The sequence below is a fragment of the Arachis hypogaea genome, chromosome 11 (assembly GCF_003086295.3).
Source record: "Arachis hypogaea cultivar Tifrunner chromosome 11, arahy.Tifrunner.gnm2.J5K5, whole genome shotgun sequence".
Lineage (NCBI taxonomy): Eukaryota > Viridiplantae > Streptophyta > Magnoliopsida > Fabales > Fabaceae > Arachis > Arachis hypogaea.
The window spans coordinates 137892171-137915733 of NC_092046.1; the positions used below are offsets into that span (position 1 = coordinate 137892171).

At 37.8% G+C, this 23563-nt stretch overlaps 2 protein-coding genes and 1 long non-coding RNA gene across 4 annotated transcripts; 2 read left to right on the top strand and 1 right to left on the bottom strand.

Moving 5' to 3' along the window:
* Positions 1 to 9438: 9438 nt before the first annotated feature.
* LOC112722895 (uncharacterized) lies at positions 9439 to 12591 on the top strand. Of its 2 annotated transcripts, none has more exons than XR_011867920.1 (2): positions 9439 to 11664; positions 11884 to 12591. XR_011867920.1 is itself a non-coding variant. In XM_025774083.3 (2 exons), exons 1-2 carry the CDS (start codon positions 9903 to 9905, stop codon positions 12247 to 12249), a joined length of 1758 nt encoding a protein of 585 aa, XP_025629868.1. In that variant the 5' UTR covers positions 9439 to 9902; the 3' UTR covers positions 12250 to 12591. The 2 variants fall into 2 exon arrangements, 1 of the variants encoding a protein (XP_025629868.1); XM_025774083.3 differs by having other exon boundaries at positions 9439 to 11294.
* Positions 12592 to 19284: 6693 nt separating this feature from the next.
* On the top strand, positions 19285 to 20424 carry LOC112722897 (uncharacterized). The gene is made up of 2 exons (XR_003162948.3): positions 19285 to 19570; positions 19870 to 20424. It is a non-coding gene; the product is annotated as an uncharacterized lncRNA (long non-coding RNA).
* A 670-nt stretch (positions 20425 to 21094) lies between these two features.
* Positions 21095 to 23360, bottom strand: LOC112722896 (autophagy-related protein 8C). The gene is made up of 6 exons (XM_025774084.3): positions 23018 to 23360; positions 22826 to 22889; positions 22330 to 22385; positions 22188 to 22240; positions 21435 to 21553; positions 21095 to 21354 (listed from the first exon to the last, which is right to left on the bottom strand). The coding sequence occupies exons 2-6, from the start codon at positions 22860 to 22862 to the stop codon at positions 21260 to 21262; spliced, it is 360 nt and encodes a 119-aa protein (XP_025629869.1). The 5' UTR covers positions 22863 to 22889; positions 23018 to 23360; the 3' UTR covers positions 21095 to 21259.
* Between the last annotated feature and the right edge of the window lie 203 nt (positions 23361 to 23563).

Below are 23563 nucleotides of genomic sequence, written 5' to 3' on the forward strand. Positions count from 1 at the left end.
TATGGAAAATCCAGGTAAAGAGCATTGGAATGTTGTTAAGAGGATCTTGAGATACATCAAAGGGACCTCGAATGTTGCATTATGTTTTGGAGGATCGGAATTCATTGTCAATGGATATGTCGACTCAGACTTTGCAGGTGATCTTGATAAACGAAAATCTACTACAGGCTATGTGTTTACACTTGCACGAGGAGCTGTGAGCTGGCTATCTAAATTACAAACTGTTGTAGCTTTATCTACTACAGAAGCTGAATATATGGCAGCTACACAAGCATGCAAGGAAGCTATTCGGATCCAAAGGTTGATAGAAGAACTCGGGCACAAACAACAGAAGATTTTTGTGTATTGTGACAGTCAGAGTGCCTTGCACATTGCAAGGAATCCTACCTTTTATTCAAGAACAAAATACATTGGAGTACAATATCACTTTGTTCGGGAAGTAGTAGAAGAAGGAAGTGTTGATATTCAGAAGATTCACACTAAAGACAACCTAGCAGATGCCATGACAAAATCAATCAACACAGAAAAGTTTGAATGGTGTAGATCCTCATACGGCCTATGGAATGCATGAGCAACATGAATTTTGAAAATTTATCAAAATTAGCTTTAAGTGGGAGATTGTGAAAATTAGTAAAGCTAATTTTAGAAAATAAATAAATAAATAATAACTAAATAAAATGAAAGGTAATAAACAATCGTAGTTTATAACCTTAGCATTTTAATGGTTGAAAAAGAGAAGAATTATATACCTCTAATTGACGGATGGTTCATATTGAAAAGACTCACTATAAATTGAGTTTTTCTTTAATTCATTTCAATCAAGTCATCCAGATAGAATAACATAATATTTTTTTATTAGTTTTCTCCTATATATGTAGAGAGAAGTGTGTTCTCCTTTTATCAAGAGAGAGTATTATTGTAATCTCCTTATGATAGAGAGAAGTTAATTCTCAAAGAAAGGTATTCAATTGTTTTCATATTTTATACAAATTTTTAAATTTTTATCTCTATAGTTTGCTGTGTCATTTATCTAGTACCTAATAAATAAGTAAAAGTAAAACATGACAACAAAACTAAGATTTTGGCGCAAAATATGATAAAGGAACCAGATAGTAACTTGCTTTGGTGTTGGGGAACATTTTATTATTTTTTATCTGTATATTTTTTTCTATTTTTTGATGTACTCTAATTTTGTTTTGTATTAATTTTTTTTATTTTTTATTCTGACTTTGTAAAATTTGTAATTGTAATTATTATATATTATGTTTATTATCAAAATTTTGTATAATATAAATTATGATCCTATAAAAAAAAGACAAAATAAATAAAAAATTAATTATAAGTAATAATAGAGCCATAAATAATAAAAATTTATAGTCCAAAATAATACTAAATGAAAAAGTACTGACAATACTAAAAAAATTATAGAATATTTTCTTTTTATCTAATATTATAAAATTTATAGTACTCTCTTTTATATTTTTATTTTTTATTATATTTATTTTATTTATATGATAAATAGTATTTATATTATTTTTGATAGTATTCTAATTTTGCATGTATACAAAAAAATTATTTAAATTGATGTCTCTTTTAGTAATTTTCATCTAAAAGTGATTTTGAATAGTATAATCTACACAACATTTATTTTACTATAATCAATTTTAATATAAAGATTAGCAAACATAAATCATGTTAGCCCAAACTTACTTTTTATCAAAATAAATTTTATGAAAATTCCCGTTTATAAACTGTAATCTAAACACACACATTTATTCTACTAAATGGACAAATGCATCTCATGACTCATTGTTTCGTAGATAGGATATTTAAATAAAGAGAGATGCTATATGTAATTTTCATTTATATTTTTTTTATTCTTTAATATTAAATAATTAAAAAATATAAAATAAAACCAAAAGTTATTTTTTAATATAAAAGAAATATATGTAAAAATTAATATAAATATTCGGGCAAAATACTATAATAAGCCAACGTCAATCCAAATTTACCTATATGAGCCAAAATGAAAATCGATACAGCAATGAGCCAGATCATATTTTTATGTAATTCGAACCAGGCTAGTTCGAACTTCATCTTCAAATAATTCGAACCAGAGCGTTCGAATTTCAAAGAAAAAATTGAATGTAAATCGAACCAGACTGGTTCGAACTACGTATACAAGTAATTCGAACCACTCCAGTTCGAATTATGGGGAAATGAGATCTTCAGGTAATTCGAACCACCCTGGTTCGAATTACGCTTAAGCTAGGTTGTTAGTAATTCGAACCACCCTGGTTCGAATTACTAGTGATTGGGCTATATAAGGAGTTCGAATCAGCCTCATTCGAACCATTCTCAACTTCCCCTGCCCCACCAAATCTCAGAGAAAACGACCCAGATTCTCTCCGAGAAAGACCTGAACGAAATACTCTGCTCATGGGGGACGATCCGGCACGGTTATATCGCTTGGACGGAGTCGCCCATATAGCTGGGGTCATCAACGAAGAGGTTAGTACGGAAATAACTTTGTTTTACCGGTACATGTGAGTTAGTGGTTTGGCATGCGGGTTAGATGTTGGTTTAGTTGGTGGTTTATTTTAGCGGTTTATGTTAGTGATTTCTGTTAATGGTTTATGTTAGTGGTTTTTGTTAGTGGTTTATGTTGGTGGTTTATCTTAGTGGTTTATCTTAGTGGTTTATGTTAGTGGTTTATCTTAGTGGTTTATGTATGTGGTTTATGTAAGCGGTTTACGTTAACGGTTTACGTTAGTGGTTTATGTTAGTGGTTTATGTAAGCAGTTTAGTTGTGGTTTTATAATGTTAGATCTTTCATGTCAGTAGGCTATGGTGGTTTCTAATTTAAGTTTCTTATGCAAATGGTTCTCGTTCTTGGATTTTTAAGCGGCTATACATAGTAAGATTTTTTGTTTTAGGGATTATCGTGTTAATTATGTTTGTCACCGGTAATTAAGTTGGTTCTAATAATGCGGTTCATTTCTTCCGCAGCCTCAGCGATGCATCAGGAGCATGCGGCGGCAGCAGGGCATGGTCCTGGACGACAGATACGTTCCGTACCTGCAGATGGCTGGTCTTTACCATCTTGCAAGGCTGAACGATAGATGGTTCCGTTTGGACGAGGCCCTTGTCAGTGCGTTTGTTGAGCGATGGCATCCGGAGACGCACACGTTTCATATGCCGTTCGGAGAGTGCACGATCACACTGCAGGACGTGGCATACCAGCTGGGTTTGCCAGTGGACGGGCGTTACGTCAGCGGCTGCCTATCAGAGTTCCATGTCTACATCGAGGGTGGCCGTCCAGCCTGGGTTTGGTTCGAGGAGTTGCTTGGAGTGGTACCTCCTCCTAGCCAGGTTCAGAAGTACGCGGTCAACTGCAGCTGGTTTCAAGAGACGTTTGGTGAGTGCCCGGAGGGAGCTTATGAGGATACTGTGCGTCGTTATGCCCGTGCGTACATCATGATGTTGTTGGGCACGCAGCTTTTTGAGGACAAGTCGGGCAACCGCGTTCACATCAGATGGCTTCCGTTTGTAGCTAGGCTGGAGGAGATGGGGACCTACAGCTGGGGTTCTGCAGCACTGGCATGGTTGTACCGGTGCATGTGCCGTGTGGCGAACAGAAATGTTATCAAGCTAGCGGGCCCACTTCAGCTACTTCAGTCATGGATTTTCTGGCGATTTCCTCGGTTTAGGCCTGCAGGATTTGAGACGTTCAGCTGGCCATTGGCCTCGAGGTACTTTACTAATCTTTGTCTATTTCAATTTACTACACATAACCGCGTGTTCATTCATAATGTATTGGATACCCTAAGCACACATATAAGTAGCGGTAACACATGTGCATGTTGCAGGTGGTCAGGTTACATCCCTTCCAGTAGCGAGAAGGGTCCTAGGGTTCAGACGTGGAGGCTCTAGATAGACCGGTTGCAGGATAGAGAGGTCAGTATGTTACTTAATAAGTATTTTTATTTAACCACGATTTACGAGTTGGGATCACGAGTTGCCCTGACATTGTATCGTTCTGGGTGCAGTTTATCTGGATGCCGTACAGTAGCCCCGACGTACTTCAGGTCGTGCATCCCGAGGTTTTGGAGCCTCGGCATATGGTGCTGTGGCGGTCTGTTACATCGCTTATCTACTTTGCCGTCATAGAGTGGCATCAGGTAGACAGGGTTCTTCCGCAGTTTGGAGGGGTGCAGCCCCGTCCACAGGCCGCCCTGAACATCGACTTTCTGATGTCGAAGGACGGCAGAGGCGGCGATCGATGGTTCCCGTCCCATTTGCAGAAGTGGCATCAATATTGGGACGATCGTACGGAGAGCGTGCTGAGATTCGATGTTGTTGCTAACCCTGGTCCGTCACATCAGTTCTTGGATTGGTGGAGTCAGCACGGGAAGAGGTTTTTGTCTCTGGATCCGCAGTTGGGCGATCCGAGAGCCGTTGCTATTCCTGTTGAGGCCTCACAGCGGGGAGCTGGGCGAGTACCTGAGATGGATCGGCCTGACGACGTGCCGGACAGGAGGCGGGTTGATAGGAGAGCTCGCGTGGGCACACGTCGTAGCCAGCGTGACTGGGGATGGCTTGAGCGTGCTGTGGAGGCTGGCGACGAGGCCGGCCCCGCTAGGGGTTGACGACGACATCATCCTGGCAGAGGTAGAGGGCGTGCTGCGGTTCATGCCGCTGCACCTGACCCTGAGGACGATGACGATGATCAGCATGGGCCCGAGGGCGGGGATGGTGCAGGGGCGGCTGCAGTTGCTGGTGGTAGTACCCAGGATGGGGTTCACGGAGGTGAGTGGTATGGCTCCGGGATGGGTGACGGGGCTGAGCCTAGTGACGCTGGACTTGGGTCCGGTCCTTTTGGACATTACTTTGTTGGAGTACCCACCGACGACCAGCCTCAGCAGGACGGTACTCCATGGGTTATTCCCGGATCACAGTGGCAGGACTTCCTTGGGGCAGATACGCTTGATGCGGACTTCGGCAGTCCACGGTTTCTAGCGGAGATTTCGGCTATCATGCAGGAGGACGAGCCGGGCAGGAGGCGTCCTCAGACCCCTGGCACGCAGGCACCCTTAGATGTTGATCTGAACGAGCCTGCTACGACACCTGTTGGTGACCAGTTTGGTTTGGGAGGTACCCCACATTCCGCTTACACCGCTGCATCACAGTCCGTCGCCGGGCCGTCTGCCGCACCACTCCATTTTACGCCACCCGCACAGCCTGCCCCGCATGAGGACGCAGATGAGATAGAGGATGAGGAGCCCTTTATCCGCAGAGGTCAGAGGCCACGGGTTCCCCGTCGTTGTGGGACAGGCTCCCACTTGTTTAGATGATTTACATTTCATGTATTTTGGACGTTAGGGTTCACTCATGTACCAGACCGATGTGGACTACTGTTGTTACTTTAGAGCTATTTTTCCTTGTTGTTTCCTCATCTTATTGTACTTAAAAATCTGTTATTTACCTACTGGATTAGTGACTATGTATTATCATTGAATCATATAACACTGTAGTTATCAACTTTTGCAGTCATGGGATTTCTAACCATATTCAAATTCAGATGCAACTTTTTCATTACTCGAAGGTAAAAAGATAAACAGATTACACAAGTCATCTTACATAACAAGTAACAGGAAAAATAAAATCAATGAACACTAACAATAACAAGATCGCTACTACTGGCCCCCCGTGTGAGACGGTCCTCCAAGCTGTGGGCAACTCCTGCGGGTGTGTCCGGGTTGGCGACAAAGGCCACACCTCTTTGGCCGATTCGGATCTGCCTCGTCCATGTTCGTCCGTATCCTAGTGGATCTCGGACGACCCTCTCTCGCACGCCTCTTGGCAGGGTCCGGGATCACGGTTGGCCCGTCGTAAGGTGGCCAGAATCCCTCCGGTATCGGCGGTGTGAATCCCATCTGGTACACACGGAACACTGATCTAATCTGATACACGCTGTGAACATAAGAGGACCAGGTAACCCGTGAGTAGGCGCAGCATGCAAGTACGTGCTGGCACGGGAAATGAAGTGCCTGGAAGTACCCGCAGTCACAGGTCCGGGACGCAAGCGATACTCTGTAGGTACCCAATGAGAAAGAGCCCGTCGGAGTGGTCTCGGCTACGGTGAACTCGGAGTTATCCCGGTCATACAAAGTCACCGTGAAGCACCTCGAATTCTTCAAGTTGGCCTCTATACACTTCACCAAGTACTGACTGAATTGCTGTCCGGTTCCCATCTGGGCCTCAGCCTCTCTACCCTTGCGAACAAAGAGTTCCGCAAGCCTTCCATATGTTGCCTTCACCAAAGAGCAAACAGGGAGGTTTCTGACACCCTTTAGGATTGAGTTCACACACTCCGAGATATTCGTCGTCATGTGACCGAATCTCCGTCCCTCGTCACGATGCTGAGTCCATAAGGAATAATCAATCCGGTTCGCCCACTCACACATCGCCGGGTCTTCAGACCGAAGAATATCAAACCAGTAATCAAACTCAACCTCGGTCTTGGCATATGCGGCATTCACTAGGAGCCTATGTGCATCCTTGCCCTTGAAGGTAAGGGCAAAATTAGCCGCTACGTGTCGAATGCAGAATGCACGGTATGCAGATGGAGTTAACCAACCTCCGTCCGGAGCCTCAAGCGCAGCCTTTATGCCGTTATGCCTGTCCGATATAACCAGAAGACCGGGCTGCGGTGTCACGTGCTGTCTAAGGTGGGAGAGAAAGAATGACCAAGACTCTGCATTCTCACCTTCTACTAGTGCGAATGCAACGGGTAGAATGTTGGAGTTCCCGTCCTGTGCAATCGCGATGAGCAAAGTACCCCCGTACTTCCCATACAGATGGGTCCCATCAATGCTAACTAAAGGCTTGCAATGGCGAAATGCCTGGATGAGCGGTGGAAACGTCCAGAAAAGTCTGTGGAAAAAAGCTTGAGACTCGTCTACTTGTCCACTAACTCGAACGGGACTCGTCCGTAGGATTGCAACAGTACCGGGCATCGTCAACTGGACTCCCAAAACCCACCTGGGGAGCTCGTTGTATGACTCATCCCAGTCACCGTATACGAGGGCAATTGCCTTCTGCTTCGCCATCCAGACCCTCCTGTAAGTCGGCCTAAACCCGAAGTGTGCTGCCGTGGCATTTAGGAGCACCTTGATGCTGACGGATGCATCAGCCCTAACCATTGGCATAACGAACGCGGAAATCACATGATAATCCAAGCTCCTATGGTCACTCGAGATGGAGGTCGCAAGACAAGTGTGAGGTCCATTGTACCGCTTGACCTCCCAAATGCCCTTGCGCTTCCGCAGACTCAGTCGAATCAACCATGTGCACCCATTCCCAAACTCAGAACACTTGCCCACATAACGGCGATGATCAGACTCCACAACCTTGTACTGTACCCCTCGCCGGATGCTGTAAGTCTTCACACTTAACAGGGCCTCGTCTTTATCCTGAAATTGCTGACCAACCTGGAACTCTGTCAAACCAGCAGTCCCTTCAGCATCTCTAGCTCCGAATCCAACAGAGTGCCCTGAAACACCCTCTTGCCTCATGGCATCTAGGTCCAAAGAGAAAAAATGTGGTGGATACTGCTGTGTGCCAGAACTAGAACCACCGACTACCAATGCAGGCTCAGTCGCTCCAACCTCGTCGCCGCTGTCATCCTCAATCATATCCGGCTCGACGTCGTCCTCCTCTACATCACCCAACACTCCGTCACCGACGCCAACCGGTGGAACTCCCTGTAAAGCGTTCGGCAGAATATCAACTGATCCTACCACGTCGCCTACTCCATCATTCAGATCAACGGCAAAAGACGGGGAGGCGACTGGTTCGACCGCTGGCTCGTACACAGGGACGGACGAAGAAGCAACGGCAGGCCTGGAACTCGAACCGGCTGCCGCTGCTTCAGTGGTGGCATTCCGGTTCGAACCCCCTGAGCTGGATACCACATCAACCAACTTTGCCAACAACTCTGGTGTCCTAACCTCGGGAAACTGCCTCAGACATAGAAACATGACTTGCAGGTCCTCATCACTACCAATCGTGAAGCAATCATACTTCACCGTATCCTGCAAGACAGTGATTGGAATGCGATAGAAAAACTTCTTCACTCGCTTCGCACCTTCCAGACCAAGTTTCATCAGCACAGATCTAACAAGATCATCATAGCTCGTCGTTGGTTTCACGACAATACAGAGAGGATCCTTAACTCAGGTTGTGTAATTCGAACCAGCCTGATTCGAATTACTTGATGCAGCTTCTCCCCATATAATTCGAACCAGAGTGGTTTGAATTATGTGCTACGTTTTCCTCCCAAGTAATTCGAACCACACTGGTTCAATTTACTTGAATAAATTTGTCTCCTCATAATTCGAACCACTCTGGTTCGAATTACTTATGAATAGAGTTCGAACCACACTGGTTCGAATTATATAAATATAGAGTTTGACTCATTACAGAAACGAATTTCACTTTGGCTTATTTAAGTAATTTGCAACTTCTCTTGGTTTATTCTAGTTTTTTGTTCTAAATATTCTCTTAAATAAAACATAAAACTACCGAGTCTATGATGGACAATCACGTGTACTCACCAGTATACTGTACTATAAGGCTATTGAAGAGGGTCACAAGAGACAAATCAAAATCCATTGCACGGATTAGAGGTACATTCCTTCCATTTGTCTTTGATATTACACTTATTAATTTTTTATTGTTACTAATATAAGAATCGCATTGCTTTGAATCGTGCAAGACCGCAAGGAGTCTTGTCCATAATTTTTTAGTTAAAATGTATAAATTTAAAAAGAAAAAGCATGAGAGAAGGGAAGCCTAGTCAGTTGTGAGGTTGGAAGCAGCGGTGATTAATTGTCTAAAGTATAACATTGGGAGATAACAAAATATTTACATCTTGCTTCCAATTATTCTTGCCTTAAGTGCCTGGGATTAGTAGTATTATAGCTGCTTAAAAACGCAGCTCACAGTCTCACACCTCTCCAATTATATGCATAATGCATTGCATTCTATAGATGCAGCTGATGAAATAATGTGGCTATGTGATAGTTAATGAGTTATATAATTCATAGATTATCTTTTACTATGTTATGTAAATTCATCCCAATTATTATCTTTTGCAATTTTTTTCTTATTTAGCAAAAGGAAATTGTTTGACAGGATCATGACTATGTCATATAAATATATTTATTATTTTAGAAAAAAGAGGTACTCTGCTCATCTGCTGCATTCTGGAAAAAGCTAGAGCCAGGTTTCGTGAGGCAGAGTGCTACATTCCTAGACAGAGCAGAAACTACTGTTGGATCTATTTTTATCAGAAAATAATAAATGACGAGGATGGCAATCCTTGTCAGTTAGCAATACATTACCATAGCCACGTTACGCCATTCATTAACATTAGTAAATACCAATTAATAATAATCATAGCAACACCAAATACCAAATGCCAACTGCACTTTGAATGAACGAGGCATTATTATTTTCGTTAAACATAAACAAAGAACGCGTTATCGTTAAGGGTAGCGAAACTGAAGACGGATTAAAATGACGAAAGTGACCCTAGGGGAATAAAGCGAAGTGAGCAGCGATGAGGCTTCAACTCAAATGGAGGGATGCTGCCTGTGGTGGGAGCAGAAGCAGTAGGCTTTGGCCCTTTGTACAGTAATGACTGGCGACTTTTTAATTTACAAAAAGGCGTGCCTCTTCCTCGATTCGTCGTGCCTTCAATTCTATCCAATCAATCCCAATGCCCCCCCCATCTTCTCTGAGACCAAAATACCCCTATTCGTCTTCTCCTCTTCTCTTTTGTAAGGAACATTAACACTCAAGCTACTGTTAGTTAGAGTTGCGAGGGAAAGGGAGAGATGGCGAAGACCACTACTCCTAATGCAACGACGTCGTTTCAAGTGATCAAACCGGAACTCTACGCACATAGTCCAGTCCACTACGCCGTCGCTTTGGGCGACCACACCACACTTTCTAGAATCATCTCAAACCTTCCGCGCCTCCCCGATCCTTCCCTAATTCATACTGAATCTGACTCGCTTGCTCAGGAACGAGTCGCCGACCAGATTGCCGCCGTTCTAGACCGCCGCGACGTCCCCAATCGTGAAACGCCTCTACACCTAGCTGTTCGCCTCAACGACCTCTACGCCGCCCGCGCACTCGCCACCGCTGGCGCCGATGTTTCGCTCCAGAATTCATCTGGCTGGAACGCACTCCAAGAAGCGCTCTGTCGCCGCGCCTCCGAGATCGCGCTCGTTCTCCTCCGCCTACATCACCGTAACGCGTGGTCCAAGTGGCGCCGCCGCCTCCCCCGTGTCATCGCCGCTCTCCGCCGCATGCGTGACTTCTACATGGAGATCTCTTTCCACTTCGAGAGTTCTGTTATTCCCTTCGTAGGCAAGATTGCTCCATCCGATACCTACAAGATCTGGAAGCGCGACGGAAACCTCCGCGCGGATACCTCCCTCGCTGGCTTCGACGGCCTCAAGATCCAGCGCGCCGATCAGAGCTTCCTCTTCCTCGGCGATGGCGATCACGTGCACGACGTTCCCTGTGGATCGCTTCTCGTTCTGAACCGCGACGAACGCAAGATCTTCGACGCATTCGAGAACGCAGGAGGACCGATGAACGAGTCCGAAGTAGCTGGATTCTGCGCGCAGACTAGCGTTTACCGTCCCGGCATGGACGTCACGAAGGCGGAGCTGGTAGGAAGGACGAATTGGAGGCGACAGGAGAAGACGGAGAGCGTTGGAGAGTGGAAAGCTAAGGTGTACGAAGTGCATAACGTCATCTTCAGTTTCCGGTCACGGAAAGTTGCCGGCGTAGACTCTGACGTTGCAGGGAGTGAACAGGTACTGCCATTGGAGCTGGACGAAGATGAAGACGGTTTTCTAGTTGCAGAGAATCCAAGCTTCGGGTTCCCAATGCCGGACAAGAGAAGGCACAGTAGCTTCGTTCGTGAAGAGAGGGAGTGGGTTCCCCTCGGGAGGAAAAGCGTGGACCTACCGTCGCTGGCGGCTCCTCCTCCAAGAAGGTCATCGTCGAGTTTAAGCGTAGCGGCGCCGCCTCAGACTAAGGAGAAAGAGACGGTGAGGAGTCTGCGGCCTTCATTGTGGCTGACGGAGCAGTTTCCGTTGAAGACGGAGGAGCTGCTGCCGTTGCTGGACATTCTGGCCAACAAAGTCAAAGCGGTGAGAAGGCTCAGAGATTTACTCACAACCAAGTTTCCACCGGGAACGTTCCCCGTAAAGGTAAGGGCATTATTTGAATTTGATGCGTTGTTCATGTCCAAATCAGTCTTTTTAGACAAATCAGATTCTGTTTTGGATTTTTTTCCCTTTTGTTATATTATTATTTTTTAGTATTTCCTCTTTAGTCTTTATTACTGAGCCTGGGTGGGTCTTTTGATGGTATCAAGCAACGGCTTGACTTGACATGAGCACCATTCGATATATGAAATCTGAACTTCTGAAGAGAAGCTTTGGTGGGACCAAGTGTGGTCGGTGATGACTCTCTTTTGAATCAACGGTGACGGATCGTGTGGGACCCTATCATCCAAGGGTGCATGGTTGCATGGTTCCTTCCATTCCAGGGTCAATGGCGCACTGGTCCCGCGCCAAAGTATGTCGTGGAATTGCTTAGTTTTTGTTGTTTGGTGTCTCTTCCTTTTGTTTAGCATATTGTAACTTGTAATTCAATATTCTACGTTGAGGAGGGCCATGTCAATGTCGGGTGGTTGACCATCTTTGATTAAATACTTTCACTGTTTCGCATGCACCTAGCTTGAGAATGAATATTATGGTGTTTGATTTTATTTGACTGGGTTTTCTGTGGGGTCAGGTGGCTATACCGGTTGTCCCTACGGTGAGGGTGGTGATAACGTTCACAAAGTTCGTGGAGCTTCAACCTTTGGAGCAATTCTACACTCCGTTCTCGAGTCCTAGGCATTTGGTGAGTGCGGAAAAAGATGATCAACAACAGAAACAAGAAAGCCGCAAGTCATTCTCCTCCTCCTCCTCATCGGCAGCAACCGCGTGGCTGAGACGAAATAATAGCCATTCGGGTAGTAAGCAGCAGCAACGAAATTGTTCTTCGTCGGCATTAGATTCGGACCCTTTTGCCATTCCCGCAGGATACACATGGACCAGCGTGGAAGACAAATCGCGGAAAATGAACAAGTCCAAGTCTGTGAGGAAGTCCAAGTAACCCTAAGGGGAAAACGACAAAACATACAAACACAATACAATTCTACTAGGCTGGAAGATGGATCCGAAGAGGCCGGGGACATGAAAGAATACGTAGGTGGTATATATCCTAATTATTTAGTTAATTAGGTGCTTATAACGCCCTTGTTGCCTTCAAATTGTAGATAACCCGTCTAATTCTTTTACCTTTAATCAACTTGGGTGTGGCGGTTGGGGGATGGTGTTTCTGTTAATAGATGGTGGATTTGGCGGGCAATTAAAATTAAGTAGAGCTACATTTCTAGAACTTTTGTTTTGTCTCTCTATTGAACTGCAATTATATATATACATTCTTTTCTTTCAATATGTCAATTCTGCATTCGGAGCTTGGGGGAATGGAAAGAGTTAAGCTTATTTTCGGCTAAGTTGCAATCACAATTATTCCTTTCTTGACGTGAGGTTAATGTTATTTATATTTAAAATAATGTAATATAACCCATCATTATTAAGGCAGAAGTCAACTCCAAGATAGAGCATGAGTGTAAAGATTAGTTCAAGAATTGGTTGTCACTGGTGTAACAGAATCTAGCATATATTAGTGAGATACATACTCATTCAATTGTAATTGATAAGATTCAAATAGATACTTATGCATTAGAGTGCTCTGCCACTAATTTCTTTTGCTATCAGTTACTGTTTGTTCAAATTCCTTTACTATTTTCTGATTCTTCTCTTCTTTTCTTCATCTCTAAGGTTCTGGTATAAAACCTCTATATTTATAAGGTCAAGATGGATTTTAGCAGATGCATGGGAACTAATGAGTAATGATAGAGGCATTACTATGTTGATTTGATACTTCTGTCACCATTAGTTTAGAGGTATATATTAAAGCAACTATTACTATTAGTGAACATTTTAAATTTTTAATAAATATATTAAAATTCTAAACTTAAATATTTTTTATAAAAATATTCTTAACATGCATTTTAGTTAAACTTATGTTTTTGTTATATAAAAACAGAAATCTTGCTATTACTGTAATAATAACTAATAGGCAGAGCCCACATATGGATTTGGATACGGTCGAATGCTTAGCTAACTCTAGCTGGAGAGTGGAGGGTAGTGTGTTAACTTTTAACTTTGAAAATTACTAAGATCCATTTATTTGGAGGTAAATTTTGGACATCAATATTTGGAATTCATCCAGCTGCCACGCTAATCCTCCATACTCATTCCAAAGAAAATCTAATAGTATCCATATCAACTCTTAATTAGTATGAAGCAGCCAATGCAAGGAACCGTTCATCTCAACCTTAGTTCCCCATCATTATAGTCATGTCCTTGATCAGCTTCCATCTTACATTTATCAATCCTTAATTCAATCTCAGATCTTTAAGATTGTGTGACGAACTTGACGTTAGGTATATACCCTAATTAACATACAGTTAACTTCTATATAATATTTTCATTTTATGTTAGGAGATTGCAGTCAAGGCTCAAAATAAAGTGGGCGCTGAGGGAGCAAACAAAAGGACAAAGGAGCAAAAAGAATACCTCTGGTCAAAGTAGAATTTCCAGTAAAAACATGTCTCAAGTCCTAACTCTAACGAAGCCATAACCTAGGCATCTGTGTGGTTTGTAGTAAAAAAAGGACTCGGCAAGTTTTGTTTTCAATCACAATACGGTTGAATCCAGTTATGGAAGAAGGGTATTTTGTATTTTCTGAATTTTCCGTAGCAACAAATGTCCGACCTTTCCAGTTTCCATTGTACCTTGGAAAACGAGATAGTTCAGAATTAAGAGAGGCAACCTTTTTTTGTTAGGATTGTAATGTTTTTGGGCAATGAGACAACGGTGTTTTTGTCCCTTTGTTATTTGACTCCAAATAGCGTACAAAGTGTAGGGTAGATTCATCATTCTTTATTATCATAATTGTTGTTGTAGTGGTGGTGGTGTTCATTTGAATCAAATCAGGAGGCTCCACTACGGACTTTACTTTAAAATAACAATGATAATAATGATATACGAAAACATTTTTGTGCTAAAGTGGTATCTATATTTTAACAAAAAATTATGAGTTCAAATATCAACATCTCTACTTTATTTCTGCATAATTATCCATGCATGTACAACAAACATTTCCTCCCTCTAATCTTTATTCCTTTTCCCCTTCTTTGGACAACACTTCCTTTTTTTTTTTTTCTTTTTAAAGTTTTCTGATTGTAGCATTGAACCAGATCTTTACATCCAATAAATTAAAGCCCCTGGTCCCCTCATGAATCCCGGACAATATTAATCTATTATGTATTATATTATATTAAAATCAAATTTTTACATTCTTTAAAGTTAATCAATTATAACTAATTAATAATATTAATTATTTAATTTAATTAGACATTCAAATTTCATAATTTATTATAATTTAGATAAATGAATTAATTTAGTTAATTATTTGAATAAATATTAAATTATTTAATAACTAAAAAATATGACAACAAAATGCATGAATTAATTTAATTAGTATATTTTTTAATATTATCTATTTATATGAGATCAGAATATATTTTTTATTTATTCGCGATCTCTTCTCACTCAAGTATTTAGGGTATAATTTTTATAATTCATTTAATTTTTGTTTCTTTTTATTTTTACTTATACATTTCATTCTTTTTATATTTTTTAAGATTTTTATATATTTTAATTACTTATTAGGTACATACTTTTTTTCTTTTTATTTTCTAATTAAGAAAAAAGATGTCTTTCTTACTATATTTTTAAATAGGTGTTTGCTATGGTACGATAATAAATTCATACGTACCAATACATTTAAAATATGAACAAGTAATAACAAGCCACGTATTTATTTTCCACATCAATATTTAATTTTTTCTTTTTTAAATATATATTATATCACCACTTTTACTAAAACACCCTTTTAATTAAATAAACATAAAAAATATTTATTTATTTAATTTTATAAAAAGACTTAAATACCCTTTTTGTATATATTAGACAAAAATTACTCTTTTAGATTAATTAAATTGTTTAATTTTATAATTTTAAAATTTAAATAATCTAAAAAACAAAAACAAAAATACATTTAACAAAATCATTTGTCTCTTTATGAATCCTAATCAATTATTCATACCAAAAAAATTAAATAAATTTAAAAAGTACTAAACAAAATCACTTTGTTCTTTGTTTGCTGAGTTCTCACGCAACCCTCATCTCTAATTGTTCATACAAAAAAAAATTTATCTGAAAAATTGAGAAAAAAATAAAAGAACAGAGCTTCATGTCTTCATCTTCCTGGGTTTTTCACCAGCACACTCCCAACGAACGTCTCTCTCATTCCTAATTCTGAGACTCAAATCCTCTCTTTTCTCTCACTGCCACTAGAGTCTCTCTCGGTCTTACTAGAGTCTCTACTCGTCCACACAGTCACACTCACCGGCGTCTCGTTGATCCTCTCCTCTCGTTGCCGGCATTTCAACGTCTCGCGGCCTTCCCTGGGCTCCTCCTCGCTGGCGACAGAAGCACTCGTCGGATCGTCATCTTCTGGTTTCAAGTACTCGCCGTCGCGAGTCGCCGTGGATCGTGGACCGTCGTGAGGTCGTCACTTGCTTCGTCGCTCGTCCTCTTATGGGGTCGGGTCCTCTTCGTCATCCAGTTGTCCTTGGTAAGTCTATGCATCATCACTTCCCCTGTTCTCCCTTTCCCAGATTCCCTTCTCCCAAAAAATGGTAAGGTTGAGGTGCCTCAAAGGGTTCAACCTGATATCTTTAGAAACGAGACAGCACAAATGCCAGAGTCAAGGAATCCATTACTGGATGAAGATTTAGTTAGGAACGATGTCGGGCATAATGGAAAAAAATCGACTCATTCTAAGAGAAATGGAATCATGTTGGACACAGGTTCAGATGCTTCAGAGGGGAGGGGGGCACGAATGATATTAGGAGAAGATGAAGAACAGATTAATTTTTTATTTTTTTTTTTATATGTTTTGCTTTGCTTCAGGGGATGAACGATTAGGGGAATTAGAGAAGACGAAGAATGATTGATTTTTGTTTTTTTATATATTTTTGTTTTGTTGTTTAAATTAATTGAAACTATAAAATTAGGACTAATTGAATTCTGAAATTTAATTGATTTAAAAGGGTATTTTTGTCTAATCAAATAAAGTAAGGATGTTTAAGACTTTTTATAAAATTAAATAAAAAATATTTTTTTATTTTTATTTAATTAAAGGGGTATATTAGTAAAAGTGGTAATATAATATATATTTAAAAAAGAAAAAATTAAATGCTGATGTGAAAAATAAATTCCACGTAGCTTGTTACTACTTATCCATATTTTTAATGTATCAATACGTATAAATTTATCATCGTACCGTAGCAATCACTTTTTAAATAATCTTACTATATGTTTTCTATACTCTCTTTTATTATGTGTACAGATATATCTTAGATATTAGTATTTTGAGGCATTGTTATAACAAATATTATTTTATTTAATATTATAACCATTTAATATATATACAAAAGAATTTTAATTCAAGTTTAACAAACATTTTTTAATTATTTTTTCTCTCTTTTTGTTTTAAATATTATTTATTAATGTATAAAAAAAATAAAATAACAATAATCACTCACATAATTAAAATAGATCATATTACTACATACATAATATTATATATATGAGAAAATTCCACTCCCCTCCCCTGCAAGATACTAAAATGACACTCCCCTCCCCTCTATTTTATAAATGTACATTCTCCTCCCTTCTAACTTTTAAAAAACCTACTCTTTAATCCATTTTAAATTTTTTGTGTTAACTAATGTTAACTTTATCCATTTTTTAAGAAAAAATAAATTATTTTTTGAAAAAATATCCATTAAACAAAATTTTATTTTTTATCATTAAATTTTACTTACCAAAATACCCTTTAATAAATTATTCTTTTATTGATTAAATTGTATTTTTACCAAAATATTTTTAAAAAAATTAATAATTAAATTATTTTTTTCTAAAATACCTACCCTTCAATAATTTTTAAATTATTAAATTGTGATTTTACTAAAATTTTTAATAACAATTATTTTTATATTTACTATTAATTTTTTTATATCAATATGAATTATTTTAACATTAAATAAAAAAATATTACCACTGTTAATATGTATAACAATTAATATATATTGATATTAAAAAATAATCTTACTAAAATTTTTTATTTAATGTTAAAATAATATATATAGATATCGAAAAATTAATAGTAAAATATAAAAAAAATTGTTAACGAAAATTTTGGTAAAATTATAATTTAATAATTAAAAAATTATTGAAGGGTATTTTAGAAAAAAATAATATAATTATTAAATTTTTTTAAAATATAATTTAATCAATAAAAGAATAATTTATTAAAGAATATTTTGGTAAGTAAAATTTAATGATAAAAAATAAATTTTTTGTTAATGGGTATTTTTTTTAAAAATAATTTTTTCTTAAAAAATGGATAAAATTAACATTAGTTAACACAAAAAATTTAAAATTGACTAAAGATGAGGTTTTTTAAAAATTAGAAAGGAGGAAAATGTACATTTATAAAAGAGAGGGGAGAGGAGCGTCATTTAAGCATCTCGCAGGGGAGGGGAGTGAAATTTTCCCTATATATATCTAGAATTATTACATATGATAAATAATTTTTTTGATATTTTTGTAATGACCATATAATTAATTTATACATAAATTATCTAATCTTTATAACATACAATTTATTATATAATATTTTTCTTTTCGTATGGGTATATTAAGATATCATTAATATTATTTTTCATACCAAATAAGCAACTTAAACTATTATATAAGATAATAAACATAATGTGCCAATACTTTTTTACTTACTATTATTGAAAAAATATATAAATAAATATTTTTTAATAGAAAAACAATAATAAAAGTTATTAAATAAGATAATTATATAATTAAAAATTATGGGCAATTTTTTAAATAATAAAAAATAAAATCACAAATTTTGCATACTATAAATTTTATAAAAAAAAGATTTAAGTAAGAAATCAACTTTCAATAAATTACATATGGAATATTATTATTTGGAAAAGTCTAGGGGCAGCAACTTTGTTAAATTCTGGCCAGCATGTAACCAACAAAAAAAAGTGAGCTATTTGATGAATCTCACACCAATCTCACACCATTAAAATCATCATTGATAACTATTTGATGGCTACAAATTACAAAGTTGCTGCCCTAGTTTTCCTCTAATTTAAATTCCGTGCAAGGTATGGGCGTATGGGGAACAAAACTAGTTATTATAAAGTGACACAATTCCATTTTCGCCCCTCTTTCTTACCGCTGTTCATGTACACAACTTTCCACTATTTTCATACACACAAGGTTCCACTAGAAGCAGTAACAGTTGTTATGGATGCAACTATAATAGTATAGTACTATTGCAACACAGTTTGTTAATTGCTTTCTTTCCTTCAAGGCTTCCGTCAGTGTTGGGAAAGAGTTTTTCCAGGAAATTTTACGTTGGGTTCCAACAACTTAATAACAAAGAATACCAATAAAGTAATTAAATTGATAGAACCAATTAATAGTCTAACGATAATAAGACACTGATGTCTATTTTTCCTTCAAAAGTGTTATATTTATCTGAGTATGATGCATTCAAGTTGTTTCTCTTTTTGCCACCAAAGCAATAATGCATGCATGGTGGTTAATAAAGCATACAGTACCATAGATAGCACTAGATGGTACTTAGTAACAACTAAGTAACATATAAGTTGGGCATAAATATTGTATTTGAATGACAAAAACATTTAGCCTTCTATGAGAGTGGCTCACAACCTTACCAAATGACTTAGTGGGACAGCTAACTCACAAGTAATATATAATTAAAGGCTAGATTAAGAGAAAAGAAGAAGAAGAAAAGTATATGCATCCACTACTGTGTGACAAGGTTAAGTATTCAAAATTAAATAAGCAATAAATGAAAGATGCCGCACATAGCTTGCTTAACCAGATGGAAATACTCAAAATAGGTGAGCTGTCAAGTCCTATTATGAAAAAGATTAAAAAAAAAAAAAAAAGAAAGAAAAAAGATATGAATTAGAAAAAGAAAAAGCAATGTAACAGAGAGGGAGGAGGGTGATCGATAAGCCACTACTCCATCTAACATGGCTCTATATAGCTATAATTAACAACTCGCTTAGCTTCCCCATTCGTTCTGCATCTTTTTTAGCTCCTCTTTCAAGCTCCTCCTCATCAAATTAAATTTCCTGCATTTCAACCAACTACAGTTGGATCATATTGAATTGAAGGTACTTCTCATGTCTCAAAGCGTTTAATTTCTAATTCAAGTTTTCAACGCCAATACACTTTCTATTTGTATTGTGATTCATCTTTGGTAGAAATTCATGTGTAGTTATATTTACGTGAAGTTGATAGTTAAAAGTTAATTTCATATGAAGACAAATACACGTGAGTCTATATTTTCATCTACACATGCCCGATTGATGACATGTATCTAAATGTCTCATCAAATGTGAAAAGCTTATTATGAAATAGTATGGCAAAGTTTGATCAAGTGAATGCTTGTTTTTATATGGTGGCGATATAGGAATAGACAGATGGCAAGCGAAGCACCAAGTTGGGCTGATCAATGGGGTGCTGGTGGCATTGGTGCCATGGAAGATGATGCCACAACATTCCAAAAAGACACTGGAAAGAACAAGAAGTCTGGTTCTAAGGGTGGTTTTGGTAGAGTCAAAGCAACCGCTTCAAATTGTGTGAAATGGATGAAAAGCCTTTGCAAGAGAAAGAAAGCATCCAAGTAATGAGAGCACGCAACAACTAACTTCTCTCTCTATGCACTTCTAATTGGAGATATCAATTTTGTAATTTATTTCCAATCTTAATGAACTGAGTTTGCTTGAGAGTTAATAAAGCACGTTGCTTAGGAAGGAAGGCATTCTAATATAAATTAGTGGATCAGGATCTGCCTAACACTGCGTGCTTGATTACTTGATAAAACGCTCTTTAGGATAGTGTGGGTCAGTGTTTTGCTTAAGAATCCATGATTTATGATGCCGTAAAATGATGTGCCTCATGTAAAACATCAACCTGAAAAAGCCTTTTCCCGAGCTATATGAATTCAAAATGTCATTGCTATCCATGCATTAGAATGCGACAACGTTTTATATTGTCTATTGTAGGTGTCTAACACATACCTACATGAATCTAAAAACGTCATTGGTTATAGCCATGTATAAGAATGCAACAAAATTTTACGTAAACTGCTACATAATACAATCTCCTTATTTTTCCGGTCTTGGGTCCGGCTACGTAAACATAGGCCGAGTTTTGTGAGCAATTGTGAAATAACCTACTAATGTTAAAACACATTAAGAAGCAGTTTGTTCCTTTTGGTTGAAATGATAAGAAATTGAGAAAACGTGATTTTATTTTATTTATTTATTTTATAAGTTACAGAAGACATGAAATATAAGCCAGTGAGTTGCCGCTCTCTACTTTTCAGTTTTCAAAGGAAAATAAGCATCAGAAAGCAAAGTAGTAGTGTCAAACTGTCAACCAAACCAGACAGATATTGGCTAAGAATTCTCTCGTGTTAAAAGGAAAACGAACCTAAACCATAAACACAACCTTATCAAGTTCACATTTCTGCCATTAATTATTTATATTATCTTTTTATTTTTTACAGTAATCAATCTAAATCGTGACAAGATTATGTTCTTTTTTTTTTAATATGACTATGAACACGAGAAAATCCAAAATATTCAAATAAAGTTAAATATCACTAGTTTTGGACTCTTAACAAGCAAAGATGAGAACAAACTGTAAGATCATAAATCTAACATCCATTGAAGTTCAGACATTATAGATAGTTTAAATAACCAAAGTGCAGGATTATAGAGGAAAAGGGCATTAAACCATAGGCAGGCAGAGAATTTACATCTTGCAGATATTTACAGAGGTTAAAATAAATTGGCCTAGTGAGATCCAAAGGTGTTCTCTCCACTGTAAGTCATGTAGAGAAAGCCATCATCATCCTTGTTTTCCTCATAAATAGCAGACATCAAGGCAGCTGCAGCAACAAGAGTATTAGTTATTAAGCACAATCAGCAGTGCAAAACTAACAATTCATCATTTGATGTGGTTACTTACCAGTTGGGGGTAGAGTATTATTGATGAAAACAAATATAGCCTTCTCTGCACTGAGCTTAATCCTTTTACGAACAACATAAACAAACTGACCAACAGTCAAATCAGCTGGAACTAGGTACCTACATTGAGTATTATAATGAAACCAAGTTAGTATCCAATAATGCAAAGAATCATAACTCGATGCATTTTGGCCTATCAGTTTGTAAACACTGCAAGCATTATCTAGAAGTAACGATGCAAATGTCGAGTAGTTTAAAAAATCATCATTTAAGAACCGTGATTAGCACCTATAGCAATTGAGCTAACTAGTATGAACCAGAACAGAAGTAAAGAAACATACTTCACACAAACATAAAGTACATGCTTTGGGGATAAAGAGAAGCAGCTGAGTAGCTGACTACGGAAGAGTGGCACAACTTCTACAAACACATGATTGACACAACCTAATTTTTACAGAAAGTACTGCACATCCTAATAAAGGGATGATTCATTATTAATCTACACTTCTACTGAATGCTAGTGAAGTAGATATGTGCACTAACTACTTCCAGCACTTCCATCAACACCAACTCCACATGGTTGATCTGTTTCATATTCATCTACATTCACAGCCTGAAACTAATGTTACATTACTAAAACAAAAATATAGCCCCAAAATCTTCACAAAAAACACAAAGCAAAATATAATCATCAGACAACAAAGATAAATAAAAAAGAGAAATAGTATAAGTCACAAATTATTGAATCGCATACTTCTTCTTATCAATGTCAGGAATGTCACTTCTTTCGGCTTTCTCCACAATCACCTGCACAAAATTGTTCCATTTCACCATTTGATTAGGAGTGCTCCAAGAAAATACAAAATCAAGCAAATAGTCTATGCAAACTATCTTACTGGAATTCTGTCAGGATACTTCTCTCTAATGCGGCCAGCTTCAGCCTGCCTTCTTTCTGATATTTAAAAAAAAATGAAATTATGAACCAATGAAATAACCATATTCATTATTCTATCCGAAAGAAAAAAAAGAAAGAAACCTAAAGATCCTTCTCAATTGACTCATATTAGCAACCGGTGTCAGACATCTCCAAAGAGAAAAATAATCTATTTCATATTCTACAATCCAAAAACTATTGACTTTGAATTTGATGAATAAAATAATTTCAGATCCAACAAAAAGCTCTTAATTTTCAATTAAAACAGCTATCACAATTCACAACTCTATTAGCCCAATGTTTAGCTGATAAATATTGCAGCTAAGCCAAAGTTTTCCAACGATGAACCACAATTTTTCACTAAGATCATAGACAGCACCAGAAACACTACTACTGCAATACGTCATAGATAATGATAAATTAATTTCTTTCTCCAAATAAAAAAATCGGAAAAGTACCTAATGGATGTTCGAGCTTGAAGGAGCTTTTGGCCATGATTGAAACTGGAAGTGCGATCTGCGTCTGCAATAAAAACAAAAACAGCGAAAAGATCAGAAAATCAGATGAGATGAGTTGAGAGAACACGAAAGCGAAGAAGGAAGTGATGACACGTGTAATGTGTAAGCTTTGGGAAGAAGAAATTAACAAACCAAAGAGGAAGAGACGGATTATTGAGGAATTTGATTGGGATTAAAAGGAAGGACGCGAGATGCAGAAGAAAACTATTATGATTAATAATAAATAATAATAATCAATAATGGCGACTGAGTATGGTGTTTGTTTTGTTTTCGAGTGGAACACGGAAAAGAGAAGGGAACAGAAACAGAGCATCAGATAACCTCCTTATTTTATTATTAATTAATTAATTTATTTTTGAAACGGATTGGATCGCTTCTAAACCAAGTCAGTAACCTTAGCTGTGATTCTCTCTCTCTCTCTTTCTGTTGGGGTTAGGAATAACAGAACTTTTGAACACCATTGTATCGGGCTTTCAATCAACCTCTTTTTGGACTTTAGGATTTGGATTAGTTTTCCATGTCTCTGTTACCGAAGCCCAACATTATACCTAAATATTTGATGACCAAAAACAAGGTTATACATGGTTATACATGCAACAATTTATTAGTTTGTGACAAATTTTTAAAAAAAATTCCGGTAAATTATTCATTAATCTGTCAAAGTGAGACTTACAAAAT